Source organism: Chiroxiphia lanceolata, chromosome 3 (genome assembly GCF_009829145.1).
Source record: "Chiroxiphia lanceolata isolate bChiLan1 chromosome 3, bChiLan1.pri, whole genome shotgun sequence".
Taxonomy (NCBI): Eukaryota; Metazoa; Chordata; class Aves; order Passeriformes; family Pipridae; genus Chiroxiphia; species Chiroxiphia lanceolata.
The window spans coordinates 40330415-40348629 of NC_045639.1; the positions used below are offsets into that span (position 1 = coordinate 40330415).

At 51.4% G+C, this 18215-nt stretch overlaps 1 protein-coding gene and 1 long non-coding RNA gene across 3 annotated transcripts; one reads left to right on the top strand and one right to left on the bottom strand.

The window, feature by feature from the left end:
- Positions 1-2056: 2056 nt before the first annotated feature.
- LOC116785169 lies at positions 2057-8357 on the bottom strand. Of its 2 annotated transcripts, none has more exons than XR_004356407.1 (4): positions 8190-8357; positions 4855-4972; positions 3108-3230; positions 2057-2896 (listed from the first exon to the last, which is right to left on the bottom strand). It is a non-coding gene; the product is annotated as an uncharacterized LOC116785169 (long non-coding RNA). The 2 variants fall into 2 exon arrangements; XR_004356406.1 differs by lacking the exon at positions 8190-8357 and adding an exon at positions 5182-7284.
- Positions 8358-9276: 919 nt separating this feature from the next.
- On the top strand, positions 9277-13757 carry IRF2BP2 (interferon regulatory factor 2 binding protein 2). Its single transcript, XM_032683582.1, has 2 exons — positions 9277-10631; positions 10883-13757. Exons 1-2 carry the CDS (start codon positions 9608-9610, stop codon positions 11602-11604), a joined length of 1746 nt encoding a protein of 581 aa, XP_032539473.1. The 5' UTR covers positions 9277-9607; the 3' UTR covers positions 11605-13757.
- Positions 13758-18215: the final 4458 nt, after the last annotated feature.

Consider the following 18215-nt stretch of genomic DNA (forward strand, 5'->3'; position numbering starts at 1 on the left):
TTTTGCTCATGTGATTTTTCTCATATTTCAAGTGTAGAAGTTTGATTCTGAAAGCCTACCATGCAGAAATAGTCACCTGTTTTTGAAATACATGAAATAATATCTTTTTATTACCAATTCTGGTTTTGGAAGAAGATGTGAAAAAGTCCAGGTTCTTCCCATATGTGCCCTATACCCATTCTGAGGCAAAGTAAGTTCTAATGAAATTTATGTATCCTACCTGGAGCTGCATATAGCAGGTTGGGATGGGTTTTTTTCAACCATTTGTAAACAGAGAAACTGGTGTTTTCATATCGTATAGAGCTGAGTTGGGGTTCTTTCTATTGTTTCACAAATGATAAGGGAATGGCTAAGATCTGCACCAAACTGACATACAAAAATCTATCTCTACCTTTTGCCTATGATTTGCATTTTCTTTTAAACCTTTCCAAGTGAAGCAGTAGGCAAAACCCCCGGCAACCAGAAGCATGTGCAAGGATGCAGAAAGCTTTAGAATATGTTTCCACACCCTGCTGACCTATTCATCAAAAAGTCTGCCAAAACACGTAACTCTCAGTATAAAACAAAATTCACAAGAAAGGGCCTCTCTTGCATTAACCTACTTCTTTCCAGGTTGCATGCCACTGCAGATCTCCTAGAGGAAGGGGAGCTGAGCCCATTATGTGACTTTTCTGTCAGTCCTAGGAGTTTTCCCAGCTCCTTGGCAGAGGGCGGCACTAGCAGGAGCAACCCCCCTCAGCACTGGCAATGAGTCAGGCTGGGACCCTGAGCTGAGCCAAGCAGATGCTATGGTTCTCTGGACGAGGCAGGAGTGAGCTGTCAGCTGCACGACCGCTTGACCTCACGTTAACTGGTGCTGTGCATTATCACCTCAGGCCAAATGCCACTCTAGTGAAAATTCAGTGACTTAGCTGAGCTGCCTCCGGCAGGAACTATGTTCCCACTGTGATCACTGGTTTCCTGAGGTCAGGGGTGGTGAGCGATACTAGGTTTAGATGTGCCTGGCTCTTTCTTTTCCCAGTTGTCTCTCCATTTGAAACACCATCCCAGTCCAGGAGCATCACGCAGTCTCAGGCTAAGGTTCTCACAATCCCAGAGAACACTTGTGGAGCCTTAAACTTGACATCAATGGCTTCAAATGGAAAGTAGTCCCCCAAACTGAAGTCGAAAAGGGAGTGTCTTCCTCCTTTCATACCTGCATCCCATGTGCCAATTTTCCAGATTTTAATACAAAGTCCCCTTTTATATTTTGTGGGCACACACATAAATGAATATACACACACACACACACACGTTTTATTCCAGTTTTGTACCAGTTAGACACCAGGCCCGATAAGAACAACATCAAAAAAATCATGCTGGTACTTAAATGTTTTTGTAGCTCTACTGAGCCATAAGGACACTCCTCTGCAGCGCAGGGGTTTCCCCACATTATCAATGTTGGTGATGGAGGCAGGGATGCTATAGTGCTCTGCAAGAGATGGATCCCACTTCTAAGCTCCTCAGACTGTGGTAGGAAATGGTAGACCTACATCCAGAGTGGCCCCGTGACCCTTGGAAGCCCAGCTGATCCATGTGTCCCTCCCTCTTCCTCAGTGTGCACTTCAGCAGCCTGATGAGGTGGGGCATAGCCACTGATGAGTGACAGGACGGGTACAGGTGCAGCATGAGGTGCAGCATGAGAGGCTTCTGCTACAGCTCCAAAGTGATCCCACTGCTGAGGTCCCTTCCCAGCCTCCCATCCCGGCCTGCTCCCTTTTGCCCCAGGAGCACCTTCAGCACAGCAGGATGGGGGCACCTGGGCAGGTTTAGCTGCTCTGCACCTGTTGGTGCTGCTGGATTTGCTCCAGCAGCAATGCAGGCAAGATGCCAAGGGCATTGGCAGAACCTTGGCAGAACCAAGCAGCCAGAGTGGGGGAGAGTGGGACCACTTCTTCTAGCGGCAGCACCAGCTCATTGTGCCCACCAAGGCAAAGCTGCAAGTGTGCTGCATGCTCTCCTCCAGTAGCTCACCCATATCCAAGACTATTTGGATCAAAGACAGGATGAGATGGTGCTCTGGGGTGGTGATTTGGTCTGCTATTATGTAAGATTTAACGAAAGCTGTATAACAAAACTATTTTAAGTAAGAATGTTAATTGAAGGCTGAGTCAGGCTGCAGCTAAAGCAGAGATGTTTTTGAGAGGCTTGTACCCTTTTTCATTTGGTCTGTATTTTTTCCACTTAATTACAATGTGTGTGGAACAGCAGTTAGCAATAATAGTAACTGGCAGAGGGAAAATGGATGATCAAGATGATCACCCTCTTGCCTCTGGATCAGCCATTGAAACCCATCCCAGATCTGCAATATTCAAAAGTCATTAACCTCTGAGGCTGCACAAGGTGTATGGGAAGTGGAAGCAGACCATGGGGCAAAGAGGCAGCTGCTTAGTGCTCCCGATCATGATGAACTGTGTGTTGAGACTGTGATAAGACATGTTAGGGGGCAGGTTGTTGAGGGATGCCTGTCTGGCACCTTCCAGGAGCACATGCAAGACCCCTGAATCAGAAGAGAGTGGTGGCTGTGCAAGCAGCCTCTGCAGCCACCCCAGCGAGCTCACTGACATGCCCATTCCTCAAGCATGATGCAAGGTTCTTGGCAGGACCCATTATGAAGATGACTGGTCCCTCATCCAGTCCTATTTGGGAGACTAAGTGATACCCAAGTCCCAGCCTTTGGCAAGTTCCTTTAATGACTAAAATTCACAGGAGGAGACGGAGTTTAATTGCCAATTCTAGCACAGGTGTACCAGTTATTAATGTTGCTAGTGTTCTTTTAATCAAATATGAACTCAACTGTACTTCCTAGCAGGCACCTCTCTTTGGAGCTCAGCTTGAGCAGGAGGGATGTATGTTCCTGGAAAATAGATGTGCATGATTTTTTTGCCTGAACTACACATGGACAGGATGAGGTAACACAATACAGATCTGCTCTAAGTTTACGAACACATCAATAATGCCTAAACTCGTAAGTATTGCTCCTCAGCATTGCTACACAGTATTATACTACTCATATGACAGAATGTACAAGAAGACAAAAATACTCTTTTTTACTTGTTTTTACTTACATATTACACTGCAGTCATCAAAAAGATAAGGCTATGGGCTGAAACACAGAGAAGAGCATTTCTTCCCTCCTCTGACTGCGCACAATGCTCCCTGAGGGGCTCCCTGCAAAGGAGGGGTACTGCCTGGGCATCAGGAGGAGAGAAAGGGAGAGAATCAGATGAAGTGCCAGGATGCCAAAAACAAACTTTGGTTCTATTTCATGTTTTCTCAGATTTGGGCACATTTCTGTTGGCTCTTTACATTGCAAAATTGAAATAGTATAGCTGCAATGATTAGCAGAAACATGGGCACCTCAACCATACCTCAATGTGCCTGGAACAAACCAAGGCTGCAGCCTAATGCATCATTTTGCAGCCTTTGCATGCTGATGGCCAAAATTCCTGTGGAAGGAAGACTGGCCTGTTCAAGGGACTCTCTAGCAGCTGCACATTGCTCCCTGTGTTAAAGTGTTTCACAGGGCAGGGGGACAGGGAAGCATGGGCAGGGAAGGGCACCAGCACAGTTCATCTTGCTACCCAGCTAGGTGAGCACATCTGGTTAGCTACCCAGTGTTTGGTAGCTATAAAATCCTAGCAACTGCTAGGGAATCAGAGAGGGAATCCACTTCTCCTCTCTTCTCTCTCTTCAAGTCTCTTTGAACTAGCTGATTTGTGAGGAGGCCAAATCCATTACCACCTTTCCCCCAGAGTGCCCTTCCAGGTGCCTGTGCCCTGCAGGGAGGACAAGGCTGGGTAAGTAGAAAAATGGGACTGCAAAATGGCTGGTGCTGCCAGGAAGCCTGGAGGTCATCAGCAGCACAGAGTACCTTCAGCTGGGCTGCCTGCCCCACCGATGGTGGTCCTGTCCTGCCCCAAACTGTGGGGCCATGGCCATCAGCAGTCGAGGCAGGGAGGCCTTTGGGGACTGAGAGTTCTTCTGGCAGGCCCAGGAGGTAACTTGCCAGCTGGAGCTGTCAGCAAGCGCCAGTTTGCTGCTTCAGTGGGATGTTTGGGTAATGCAGGAACTCCCATGTTGGAAACAACATTAACAGCCCTGGCCCATGCTTCAAGAAGGTCTGGGCCTCATTTTTGACTTTTATTTTGTGTGAGGACCCCAGTGCCAACTCCCACAAACAGGAAAAAAGCATTTCCCAGCCTGAACTCCTCAGCCCATCTGAGAAAGCCCTTGGCTCAGCCTCCCTGGGGCTCCTCTTTGTGCTTTGCTCAGGCAAAGAAACCCTTCCACACATGCAGAAAGGGAAGCTCTGCCCCTCTGCAGCTACTCAGGGCTCTGCATGCTGCATCATCATGGGCTCAGGGGGATGAAGCACAGACAAGGCATACAACTATCTGGGAGCTTAAAAAGAAGGAGTTTTAAAGCCCTCTGTAATTTTTTCAACAGATGATCTGTTTCTGTTCTTATTTTGTAACGTTTCCTGTGGAGTCCACGCCCCTGTCCAATTTTCGAAGCCTGTCGACTCCTGCACAGAAGGCAGGGATCAGAGCCAGCACGGTGTCATGGAGGGGTCACGGCTTCCTGGGCTTCCTGTTTATTTTGGGAAGGGGTCACCCGGCCAGCTGGCCGCTCTGCCTGCACCTCGGGAAGCCCCCCGCCACCACATTCCTGCCCCCATCGCCCATGGATGCAGACAATTGCTGACTGTGGCTCAAAATGCAGAGCACCAAGGCGGGGTGTGAAGGGGATAACCCGATATGCCTATTTACCCAGCCTGGGGATAAGGGACGGAAGCTTTTCCACATCAATTACCCTTTCTTCTGGTATCTGGAAGTGTCTCTCTGAAGTTTTTCTTTCTCTTCCAAGGGTAGTAACTTCTGAAATTCTTAAGTACTTCCATGATCTTTTCCTTGATGCTTTTTTTCTACTCCTGCTTGAAAAGAAGGCATAAAGTCAACTGCACTGCACAGTTAAAAACAGAATTGTTTGCTTTTTTAAAGAAAGCATGCCATTTTTGCTCCAAACTGTCTAGGGTAGAGCCCACCAATGGAGCAGAAGCTGTAGCACCCAGGCTCTTGTAACCAGTCCTGCCCAAACTATCTAAAGCAAAACACTGGAGCAGAATATCAGCATACATACATATTTCAGGAGATGGTACACCAGTCTCCTTCTGCTGTTTCCTTTTCTAGGCAGGCTCTGCTTAGGAGCCTCACAGCTCTTCAGAAGTTAACACGAAACAGCAGCCTTCAATGCAGCTGTTTTCAAGGAGTTAATAAAAGGCACCATGTATGGGAAAGGGCAGACACTGAGTAGCTGCTCGAGTCCCTCTCAATCCTCTGGCATGTCCTGCCTTGCAGGGAGCTAGTGCAGTGACCTCTCTCCAGCCTCAGTAGAGTATTTCTGTGCCAGTGCCTCTGTCAGCTCCTGCCATCAACAGTCAGCTCCAGGCTGCAGGGCAGCTGTCAGCACACCACTGACAAGCGGCTCTCAGGCAAGCATGCTCTCACCCGGTGAGCATGTAAGTGCACATGGCTTTACATTCATAGTGATGCTCCCGTGAATAAAGTTATAAGTGGTTGTAAACATCTGCAGGATCCGTGGCTTACCATGAGCCTGTCCAAAGCCTATTTATGTCAACAAGCTGTGCCTGATTACACTCTCATTTGCATCGGTATCTTTTTTTTTCCCTATGGCACTAACATTGTTGGCCCAGAATCACCTGCATCTGACCAAATCCAAAACCTCAAGGACTATTCCCAGCCTCTCTTCTCTCAGCTCTAGGAGAACAAGCTCCATAATTCACTATGGATCAATGAAGGAGAGTTGGTAGCACTCTCCAACATAATCACTTTTCCATCTTGGCTCTGGCCATTTTGATACTACCCTGCAGGACTTCTGCTGCAACAGAAGGATGCCAATAAGAGCCGTGGAGGAAGCAGTGTATATCTGCTGGATGAGTATGTGAAACAGCTCTCGATGGGGAGGGAAAGAGGAATGCCAAGGGCACAGGAGAGCAGGTGAGGAGCACTGGTTTGGACACAGAAGGAAGGGCAGGCCCCATGAGGGATGAATATGTGGGTAAAGTGCAGGCTGGGGGCACAGTTCTGGGACAAGGATCTGCATGCGATCACTTCCACTAGCACAGAGGACAGGTGGGAAAGTAAATAGGATCCTGCAGGGAGAAAGAGAAACACAGTAAAATCTCAGTGTGGTTCACTGAAAAAAACCAAGAAACACACGGTGAAAAGGGGCTTGCCATGGTGATGTAGGGGTGGCAGACAGAGATCATCTCAAAGAGCTGCCCTCTTCAACCTCTCCTCTCCCTTCTTTCCCTAACCCATGATATTGGGCACACCAGAACAAGACAAAGGCTTTCCACACCGTGCTAGACCCCCATCCATACTACCATGGTGCTCCTTGGCCAGGCACTGCCTCAGACCTGCACAGCCCCACATCCCATCAGACGTCCTCCAGCACTCACTGCTCCTATCTATAGCCTTGGTGTGTCATAGCAAGCAGCATTTCACAAAGATCAGGCACAAAAGGATGGTTTCTGTTTCAAAAATGAGAAAAAAAAAGGGAACAAGAAACAAACACATTATTTGCTTGATTCCTGTGCAGTTACCTCTGTAGCAGTCAGCAGCTTTGAGGTATTTTTTTTGTGATTTGATACATAAACCACATTTCCTATGTAGCACTGCCACTATTTTTTATCAGCTTTTTGACATTGAGCTCAGTAACATGGGTTTTTGTTTGGCTTTTTTTTGCCTTTTCCACCAGAATGAATTCAAAGGCAGTAAATGTGGCAGAACCAGAACACTGCTCGTCTTGACTTTTCCATGCAGCTAGTTTTGATTAGAAATAAAGGAAAATGAATACAGATCACATTTTCTGTCCTGCAGTTAAAAGCCTGCCACAGCTGAAAGCCTTGCTTTCTTCTTCCCCTGCAGCCTCGCTCAGCTAGCACTCCAGCTCTGCTCATGATCTGAAATGTGCAAACACACTGTTTCTTGGCTTTCCACCAGTATATATAAATATATGTAATTTTTTCCTTCGGAGAACCTGGAGGCTAAAGCAAGAGGGCAAAGGAGTACGTGACTAAAACATCCAAACTTCCTCTTTCATAAGCCATCACATGATGAAGTGCAATTACAATTCCTGCCTTGTCCCTGCCAATTGCAGGCTTGTTGCCTCATCCGAGAAACCCGGCTTCTTCCCCCCGTGTGTGTGTGTGTGTGTGTGTGTGTGTGTGTGTGTGTGTGTGTGTGTGTGTGTGTGTGTGTGTGTGTGTGTGTGTGTGTGTGGAGGCAGCGATCGCTGCAGCCGGCTTGGCGAGGCTCCAGCTTCGAGCTGGAGAAAGAGGGCAGTGGGTGGAAGACGAAAACAAAGCTCTGTTTACTTAGCATGCATGGATAAATCGTCTTTCCAGCCGGGGAGAGGAGGAGGGAAGAGAAACAGCTTTAAAGGACTTCGATGCAATGCGAAAGGAGGGCTGCTCGGTAAAAGCGAGCCGATGTTAACCCTTGGCTCGCCGGGAGCACGTCGGTGCCCCGGCAGGATTGTCCCCTTCTCCTTGCTCCTGCCCCCCGGCCTCGGCCGGCCGCCTCAGAGCGGGTACGAGCTGTGAAGGCTGCGGGGGCAGCCCCCGGGGCAGCAGCCCTGGCCGCCGCCGACGTGCGGGGCTGATTCGGGGGCCGGGGCGGATTTTGATTTCGTTTGTACAGCCCGGCGCCGCCAGGACGCTCAGGCGGGCGTGCAGTTGCTAAGTCACCCAACCTGGCAGGGAAGCCAGCGCTGGAGCCAGCGCCAGGACGACGAGGAGGCCGGGGCAGGGTGAATCAAGGTCCCACCACGGCCGCCCCAGGGCACACAGGAGGCCGCGACATACCCAGCCCCCGGCCCCGGGCGAGTGGCGGGCGACTGCTGCCCCCACCACCCGCCCGACCCCCGCGCCGGGCCGAGGAAGAGCAGCTGACAGGCTGCGCTCTTCCCGGGGCCGGCCCCACAACGCCCCGTCCGCGCCGTCGGGCGTCTCCCAGCCGCGGGAAGCCACCTCTCGGCGGCGGCAGCGGACGTCAGAGCTTCCCCGGCCCCGGCCGGCCCCCGCCTCCCTCCCTCCTTCCCTCCCTCCCTCCCCCGTAACCTACATAACGCCGTGGGAAGGGCGGCCCGAGCACGGCTGTCGGAGGGAGCAGCCTTCGCCGTGTTTACTCTGCGCGGGCAGACGCGTGCAGCCGGCCGTAGGTGCCGGGATGCGCCCGGTGAGGGGTTCCTTCACCTTCCATTGGCAAACGGGAAGAGCGAACACCCTCTTTTCCTCCCTCCCTTGCCCCCGCCCTGTGTTTCCGTGTGGATGCAGGCAGCGGATGAGCAATTCGCAGCGTGTATGGGGCACAGGGAAACATGTCTGCAGGTTTTTGTTTTTTGGGGGAAGGAGACGGCGTTTGCTTAGTCTGTGTGAATTTCGCTAATCTGCATTAGAGAACCGCTGGTTTGTGGTTGAAAATGACAGGAAATCTAGAGCGTCCTATTTCCTGTGCACAATGACAACAGTTAAGAAAAAAAAAAAAAAGCTGGGTAATCGTTGTATTTATTTCTAATGGTGCCTCCTGGCCCTGCGGGGAGAACAAAGCCGACTCGTGCCCAGCGGTGGCGATGGCCGACCCGGCGGGAGATAGCCCGGGCACCGCGCCGTGCCCAAGGTCACAGAGCGAGCGAGGCGGGAGGCAGACGGGGGGACATCGAGCCCGTCACTACGCCCACGGGTGGGAGGTTTCGGCAAAGCCCCTCGGCGGCGCAGGAAATAGTAATGAACCCAACAATAACAAAAATAAAATCAGAGAAGGAGGGAGCTGCAGCGCACCCCCGCCCCTCGCATTGTCCCTCTCCGCTCCCACAGCCCTCCCCGGGGGCGAGACGGGGCGGGGGCGCAGTGGCCCTCCGGCGGCAGGAGGAACCCCCGGTGCCGGTGGCGGTGCCGGTGGCGGGGGCGCGGGCAGGGGCCGGCGCTGGGATCGCGGCGGCGGCGGGGCGGGGGCGCCCATCGCGCAGGCGCGGCCGGCACTGTCGAAGAATTGAGGCGGCGGCGCGCAGAGGCGGCGGTGGCGGCTGGAGCCCGGCACGGCACGGCGCCGCCGCCAGCCCCGGCCCCGGCCCCCGTGGCAGTCCCCGCCCCGTCCGCCCCGCCGCGCCGCGCCGGCCCCCGCCGCCCCGCGCCGCCTCGTAGTAGCCAGAGAGCGGGGGAGCCGTGCGGGCGGTAGCGGCCGCAGCCCTGCGCCAGGCGCGCGGCGGAGATGCGCGTCCCCGCCGCCCTGTGAGCGCCGCCGGCGGAGACGGCGAGGGGAGCGGCGTTCCCTGCAGCGGCTGTGCCTGTTGGGGCGCCCGTCGCGCCCCGCTCCAGCGCACGGAAGAGGAAGGCGAGGGGGAGGGGGCCCGGCGGACGGTCCCGCTGCGGCCGCGGCACCCGAGCCTGCCCGTCGGGACTCCGGTGACGAGGGGCGGAGGAGGCGGCAGCGGCGGCAGGAGCCGGAGCGGGGGGCGCTCGCCGCTGCCCCGGGGCCGGGACATGTCGTCGGCGGCGGTGGCGGCTGCTTCCCGCAGGCAGTCGTGCTACCTGTGCGATCTGCCCCGCATGCCTTGGGCCATGATTTGGGACTTCACCGAGCCCGTCTGCCGGGGCTGTGTCAACTACGAGGGCGCCGACCGCGTGGAGTTCGTCATCGACACGGCGCGGCAGCTGAAGCGGGCGCACGGCTGCTTCCCCGAGGGCCGGGCCCCGCCACCGCCCCACGCCAAGCAGCCTCCGCTCTCCGCCAAGGAGCTCCTGGCGCAGCAGCAGCAGCTCGGCCACCCCGCGGCGGCGGAGGCGGCGGCGCGGCCCCCGCCGCAGCCCCTGGAGCGCTACTCGCTGGCGGCCGAGAGGCCGCCGCCCCGCCTGGGCGCAGAGTACGGCGGCGGCCGGCAGGTCAACGGGATCCTGGTGCCTAATGGCTTCCCCAAGCCCGAGGAGCCGCCCGAGCTGAACCGGCAGAGCCCGAACCCGCGGCGGACGCACGCCGTGCCGCCCACTCTGGTGCCGCTGGTGAACGGCGCCGGGCTCCCCGCCGCCATCGGCGGCCTGGGCAGCCGCGCCGCCGCCGCCGCCTCGCTGGCCGCCATTTCCGCCGCGCCCGCCCCGATGGCCGTGCCCGTGCCCCAGCAGCCGGCGGCGGCGGCGCAGGCGGCGGGGCAGGCGGCGGGGCAGCCCGGCGAGCTGGGGCACAAGCGCCCCGGTTCCGTCTCCTCCTCGTCCTCGGGTGGCGGCGGCGGCGCGGCGGGGGAGCACGACGGTGGCGCCAAGGAGAAGCGGGGCTCTGCCGAGAGCCTGCCGGCGGCGGCGGCGGCAGAGCTGGCCGCCGAGGGCAAGGGCCGGCCGGGCGGCGAGCAGGAGTGGCTGGCCAAGCCCAAGACAGTGCGGGACACGCTGCTGGCCCTGCACCAGCACGGGAGCCACGCCGTGCCCCCCTTCGACAACAAGTTCAAGAAGGAGCCGGGCATGGCGGGCGGCAGGCTGCTGGGCTACGAGACCAACGGCTCCGTGGCCAAGCCAGGTGAGGCGCCGGGGACCGGGAGGCGGCGGGCAGGGTAGTGGAGGGGACGACAGCACGAGGGCCTCTCCCGGAAAGCGGGGCGGGCGATGCCGGGCGGCTTTGGGCGTGTGGGGCGGCGGCCCGGCTGCTTGGGTGGCCGGGAGGTGGCCGCGGCCACTCGTTTCCGCGGTTGCTCGGCGATGCATTGTGATTGCGCTGCCTTCTTCTCACCCTCCTCCTCCCCCCACTCCCTCCCACCTCTGCCTCTGCAGGGGCCCGGGCCGCCCGGAAGAGGAAGCCTTCCCCCGAGCCGGAGGGCGAAGCGGGACCCCCGAAGATCAACGGGGAGGTGCAGCCCTGGCTGCCCCCCTCGTCGGAAGGGATGAAGCTGCCGCTGACGGCCACCCCGTTCATGTCGCCCCCGCCGCCCACCGCCTCGCCCCACTCCAACCGGACCACGCCGCCCGAGGCGGCCCAGAACGGCCAGTCCCCCATGGCCGCCCTCATTCTGGTGGCGGACAATGCCGGGGGCAACCACGCCTCCAAAGACGCCAACCAGGTCCACTCCACCACGCGGAGGAACAGCAGCAGCCCCCCCTCGCCCTCCGCCATGAACCAAAGAAGGCTGGGCCCCGGCAGGGAGGTGCCGGGCCAGGGGGCCAACGCGGCGGCAGCGGGCGGACTGGAGCCCGTCCACCCCGCCAGCCTGCCGGACTCGTCCCTCGCCGCCAGCGTCCCGTTGTGTTGTACCCTCTGCCACGAGCGCCTGGAAGACACCCACTTCGTGCAGTGCCCCTCCGTCCCCTCCCACAAGTTCTGCTTCCCCTGCTCCCGGCAGAGCATCAAGCAGCAGGGAGCCAGCGGGGAGGTGTATTGCCCCAGCGGGGAGAAGTGTCCCCTGGTTGGCTCCAACGTCCCCTGGGCCTTCATGCAAGGGGAGATTGCCACCATCCTGGCCGGAGATGTGAAAGTGAAAAAGGAGAGGGACTCGTGACTCGCCTGCGCTCACCGCCCAACATCACCTTGAACTCGAACTGCTCGAATTATGTATATATCTATAAATATATATATATAAATATATATATATCTCCAAGACAAGGGAAATGTAGACTTCATAAACATGGCTGTATAATTTTGATTTTTTTTGAATACATTGTGTTTCTATATTTTTTGAAGACAAGAGGTATGTACTTATTATAAAGGCATTTCTTCTAATTCTTCTCTTTTTTTTGCCGGTTTTTTTTTTTCCCTTTTGTTATAGCAACTATTTGTTGTGCTTCCCTGGTGACAGTTACTGTTCAATGTAGGCTGTGACTTGCGCTGCTTTTTTTAGAGAGCACTTGGCAAACCAGAAATGCTTCTAGCTGTATTTGTATGCACTTGTTTCTTCTTTTTTTTCTTTTCTTTTCTTTTTTTTTTTAAATGCCAAATACACTTTCTGACATTGTAAAGATTGCCTTATTGTCTGTGATTCCTTATTCCTGGCCCCTGTCCTGTAGAGCTGGTCGCATGCAGGCTTGGTCTGAGGTGGTTGGGAACAAGAGTGGCTAGCCAAGACAGGGATGCCCTTTGCCATCCCACTTGGCCAGGCAAGCTTAGGGAGCATGAGGGCTTTTTCCCAGAAATGCATAGCTCGTGTTGCAATGGAAGATCCTCCAGATCCAGTCCCAGATTGCTCACTCTTTCTCAAGGGAAGTTGCCTCCAGAGTAGGATGTGGAGAAGTGTCCAAGAGGCGCTGTTGAGTTAGGGATTTCTGGGTTCGTTTGTTTTTGGTTTGGTGTTTTGTTTTGTTTTGTTTTTTTTTAAGGCAAAGTTGACCGCAGTTCACGTGATCAGTTGTAAGATTACAAAACTGCATTTATTCACCGATTGCATACCATAACGTGGAATTTTGATAATGAACTTAATTACGTGATTGGCGAAGGCGCCAATGTAGCACTGCCATTTCTGAAGGCCTTCAGTGTCACTTCCGGGGCTTTTGTGTCTTTGGACAAAGCTGGGGAGGTGGGGAAGAAACTTTTTTTTGTTTTTAATTTTACTTAGATTTCCAGATAGTGCAGATGGACTTTGATTTTGCTTATCAGTCGCCTCTAGTGCTGTTGCTGTTGTTACTATCACTGACCTGGTATTTCCAAGTAGTGGCAGGTACGGTGTGGTACAGTGACAGCAGTGACTGAGGCTCTGCCAAATTGCCCGCGGGCATATCAGTGACAGCCCAAATGTGGGTGGAGGAAACCTGTAATTTCCTTATTACGTATGCTTGAAACAAACCTACTGCTATTCTTTGAAAATGAAAATATAAACTGGTTGAAATGAAAGCAATTAGGGCTGTACATAATGGCCCTGGCCCTGCCTTTTAAGCTACTTTGGAGAACTCTTTTGTAAAGCCACTTCTTTTGATTACGCTTCTGCATCACCAAGCAGACTTCTAAAATCAATAAATCATTGGTTACTAGAAATAGTTCAAGTCTTATAGTGATGTTTTTGTGCTGTTTATAGTTTGTTGGCAACGCTGCAGCTGTACGAGCCCTTCTGTTGAGGTGTTTATCACTTAGTTATATGTCGTTGTTTCTGAGCAAAAGGGTGGTGAGGTCGTCCCTTCCCAGGGACCAGCTAATAAACACTTTCGTTATCGGAAGAGGAGGAGGAGGAAAAATCTGTTCAGCCAACTATAAATTTGAAAAATTTTGGGTGCTTTTTAGTCAACTGTTCTTATTGTGATAATGTTCAAACTGCAATTTAATGCAGAGTAGATCTTTTTGGAAGACTACATTTAAAAAAAAAAGAAACTATCATTATTAGTATTTGAAGATCAGAACTGCACATGCACAGTAATTTTTTATGAAGTGTTTAATGAGCACACCCACTACATTGTGTTCCATATTACAGGTCAATGTAATATTAGATAAGACTTGCATGATAAACAAATTCAGTGAAGTCAATATTACGCTTTAAAACTTATAGTCAAGATTGGTGTCTTATGTAAACACACTTAGCCAATTTGAAGAAGACGCACATTATATATATATACCTATATATATATCTATATATAAAAAAATGCCAACTGTAAAGGATTCTTTGGAACCACTATGATCTGTGTAAATGTGTATTTAGGCACTTTATTAAAAAAATGGAATTTGAGCTGATAGATGGTAACAAGTTCTTCAAAGTTGCTTGGCCTAATACCTCACATGGGATGAAGTTCATGTTTTTGATTAAGGTGGTATCCCTACGCTTTAAAGAGAAGCAAAACTGAAATCCCAAAGACTCCCTAAAAAAAACCACCCTTTTGTGTTATCAAGTGGCCCAGCTCTGAGCGTGCCGAGGGTGAGACCTGCTCCTGACAAAGTGTACCCTTGTTTTGGGGCCAAGGGACATTGGTGGGACTCAGTGGAGAGGCCTGTAAGGAAGCACACCTTCCTCCTCTTCCTGCCAGCTGCTCCACTCCTGCAGCTCTGGGACTCCTGGAGAGGACGGAAACTCCCCAGCTGGTGATGCCAGGCAGTGGCCCAGAAACAACACTGATGGAGAAGAAATGGCACATGGTGGCTGTGCTCACACAGCTGACTTTCAGCCCCTAGACAAGTCTAATCTGCACCATAAAACTTCAGAACTGCAAAATAAAAAAATAAAAAAAAAAAAACAAACCTAAAATTTGAGGGTGTTCATACGTAGCTCATTTTTTTCACATTGAATGTTGCTTTTTTCTTTTGGTTGCTTTGCTGAATTACAATAACGCTCCAGTGGATTCTCCCTTTATTACTACTTCCTGGGCTACAAGCTTTTTTCTTTTTTCCTATAATTTTTAAGTGCTTTAGCTGCAACAGTGCTACTGTTAATATTCCTTTTTAAACTTTCTAAAAGGTGCTACTGTAATTTGTGTAGTATTAAAAGTGTTTTAATGAAGACTGTGTGATTTTTTTTTTTTTTTTTTCAAACTCACTTCCATTACTTTTTTTTGCAAGATATTTTTTTCCTGGCAGTTCAACTGCGCAGTGTTTTTGTTGATAGCTGCTGAACTAACCTGCTGCCATTTTTACATTTATGGTTTCTTTTTACTTCTGGCACTAAGTATAAGGAAACTAGGAGCTTTAAACACTTCCTGCATTTTCTTGTATGTAAAAAAAAAAATTGAAAAAGCTATAGTTGCCCAAGTACAATATTATTTTTTCTTTTTCTTTTTTTTTTTTTTTAATACTGTCCTGACACTTACTTGTAAACAGGTAGCAGTGTGGGGCAAGACGGTATGTGTGGAGTTGGTGGGTACTGCTGTGTGCCTGGGTCCCAGGGGGTGGGAAAGGTGCCACACAAGGGAGGCTTTGACTGCCTTTGCAGTGGCCTCAGAAAACCTGGTATGTTTGGGAGCTCTCTTTTTAGATTTGCTGTAAACCAGGCCATGGCAACCGCGTGTTTTTATGAACTAGCATTTAGGCAAAGGGTATAAATACATTTGAGAGTGCTCTCTAGTGGTTTGTTATGTCAACAGAGCCCCTGGATCCTTTCCTTCTGCACCCGGGCCAAGCCCTGCTTGTCCATCCATCCTGCTGGCAGGGCAGCCACTCTTGGTGGGACTGGATAGGACACTGCTCTGGGGACACCCAGCCACCCACTCGCCTGCAGTGTGGCACCTGCCGGCTGCACCTACTCCATGTGTCTACTTTGCCCCCAAAGTAGTGTGGGACACCCTGTGTGGTGTGCAGGGTGTTATGGTGCAGCTGCAGTTCCCACACCAACACAGCCTCTCCTCAGGTGGGAGGAAAAAACACTGGACTGTGTGGAAATTAATGGCACCAGGGGTTAGCTGAGCTACTTATAGCCCTGATTCTACTGCTTCAGCATGTGCTTTGCCACAGCAGGGCTACAGGTGGGAGATGTCCAGTAATTGGACTTGAAAAGGTTCAGCCCTCAGCATTTCATGTTTCTCCTCCTTGAGCATTTGCATTTAGGTCACTCCAGTGCACCTTTTGAAAAATAACTGGTAGAAAACTCTGACCACCATTTTTACCCACGTGGACTTTCATCTCTCCAGATGTCACAGTCCAACCCAGTATAAACTCCACCTTCAAGCATGTGCTCCCATAATGAGGCAAGTAAAAAAAAAGAAACCAACCAACTAACCAACCAACCAAAAAATCAAGATTTTTTTTTCCCCCCTGTTTAAACAGAAGATGGGCCTGGGCAGCATATGGATTCACTTCCTGCAGCGAGTGCATTGCAGACAGTGAGCCTTGCCACTTGCCAGGCATGGCCATGGAGCAGCACAGCTGCCCTGCCCTCATCCCATGTGGGCCACTAGGATTCCTGAGTCATCCTCTTTCCCTTGCCCTTTGTTTGCAGGAGCAGACGCCTTTCCTCTGCCAGGGCCCAAGGTCAGGCAGTGTTCTAAGCAGAAGAATGGAGTGCCTGCTTATCCACTTCATCACCCGGAGCTGCTGCTCTGCTCCAGATGTAACTCTTTCACTGCCTCCAGACAGCCTCTGGAGCACACCGTGGGCTTTGAGCACCAAGTGTTTGAATCATTTTGTTCCTTGAAAGAATGAACTCTCCCTTCTGGGAAAGAAGAAACACTGATGTCTCCCATAGAAAGCTACTAAGTGCCATGTTAGTGCCCATATGGCTGTCTTGCTTGGCTGACATAGGTGCACTGAAGATGGGGTGATAGCTCTGCAGTTATTTTTAGACATGCTTCACCTAACTTTGCTTTTCTTTCTGCTACTCCAGAGCCAGTTTTGTAGAGAGTGGCATAGCAGCGTACATATTAAGCCCCAAAATGTTGCATCAGTTGGAAGACCCCAATAAAACAAACTCACGGAGAAACCAGGAAGAGCTCAAGGAAACTTCTCACTGTACTCTAGGTGTTTCTTTGGCCAGTCACCTCTGACTCAGCAAAGACCACAAGAAGCATCCCTGCTCATTATCTCCCATCTCCATGCAGCACTGGGGCAAGTGTGAGAACCCACTCTGTCTGGAAGAGCACTCGGCTATGCCTCCACCTCAGGGTCCCTTTGTCTGACCCCCCACCTGCTGTCACTTGCTCTAGTGGTCCCATCCGATACTGGAGCACTCTGTCTAGGGCCAAAGGGTGCCCTCCTGGGAGGAGGGCTGTGGCTTCCCTGAGAAACCCTGGGGAGCCTCCAATTTTGGAGGCATCTTGGAGGTGTTCAAGGCCAGGTTGGATGGGGCTCTGAGCAACCCGGTCTAGTTGAAAGTGTCCGTGCCCATGGTTAGGGTGGTTGGAAATAGATGATCTTCAAGGTCCACTTTTAACCCAAACCATTCTATGATTCTATGATTTTCAGGGAGATTTCAGCTTCTGCATCTGGGAAGGACATTCACTCTTCACTGCAAAAATGCCAAGTCTGCATTTTCCTTTACCCTCTTTCACTATAAAATACTTATTTTCCCCTCCCCCCCCAACCATCATGCTTTTTTTTTTTTTGGCAGCCCTTTAAAAAAACCCAGAAGATAAGTAAACAGAGACGAAAGGTGTTATTGGTTCACCAGATTGCTTCCTTGCAACAGGAGACAACTCCTTCTGTTCCCACACTGCTGGGCTGCAGTGGCAGGATGGTGCTGGGGAAGCATGCAGGTAGTGCTCTTCGGGAGTGCCCCAGCTGCAATGAGGGCCTCACCCTGCCACCCACTCAGCCAGGGGCACAAGAAAGCAAACTGGACCTTCCCTTTCTTCCTCCCGTGATTTTGGCTTTTTTTCCCCATTTTTTTTAAGTATCTTTATGAACTGAAGGAGGCTTCATTTTTTTAAATTTATTTTTATTTTTCAGTAGATTCCCTTAATTATTTCCCCCCAGAAATTAAGGTTTTCTCCAACCCTTTTCTAACCCTTTTTTACAGGAGTGTCATATTCGCCAACTGTATGTAGAAGGGGACTTACAGATATTAGGCAACAACTGCATAATGGAATGAGGCATTTAATTTTGTCCAGACTACTTACAACACTTTTTTTTTCCTCAATGAGAGCAGAGGAAAGTGATGCTGAACATCACCTTTCTTTTACTCCACAAAAACGAGGAAATACATCAGCTCCTGCACACCGACTCATGCCTTTGCAGATCCTACTTCAGGAATTGCAATGAAGTTAAGCCAGCATAAGGACCCCTTTTTCCATCATGCTTTCAGAATTATTCATACTGTAATAATTTTAAAAACCCTCCAAATACTAAGTTTCCTGTGATTTTGTTGTGGTGATTAAATAGAGTTCTATCCAACTTCTCTATGAGAGTACAAGTAGAGCAACGTCTCCTTCAGAAATTGCAGAAGGAAGGGTTTTTTTTCCTTGCAGAAAGTCCCTCTGGGCAACACAACATAATGGCACTTCCCTGTGCTTCCCTGCACCTGAAAAGAAAGGGGCTGGATGGGCCGAGCTGGGGCTTTAACTTGTTCTAATTAGTTCAGAATTTCTACTTGGACATGTAAGCTGTACCTTGTGGCTTTCCTGAAAGAAACAAACAATGATAAACAGCATGAAGTAATGATTTTTAGATGGGCTTTTTAAAGGCTATGATTTACTTTCATATTGTGAGAGCTCTTCTTTTTGTGTAAGCCTTCTGCTTTTCTTTGGAGAGACAAATAATGTGTGCTCTTAA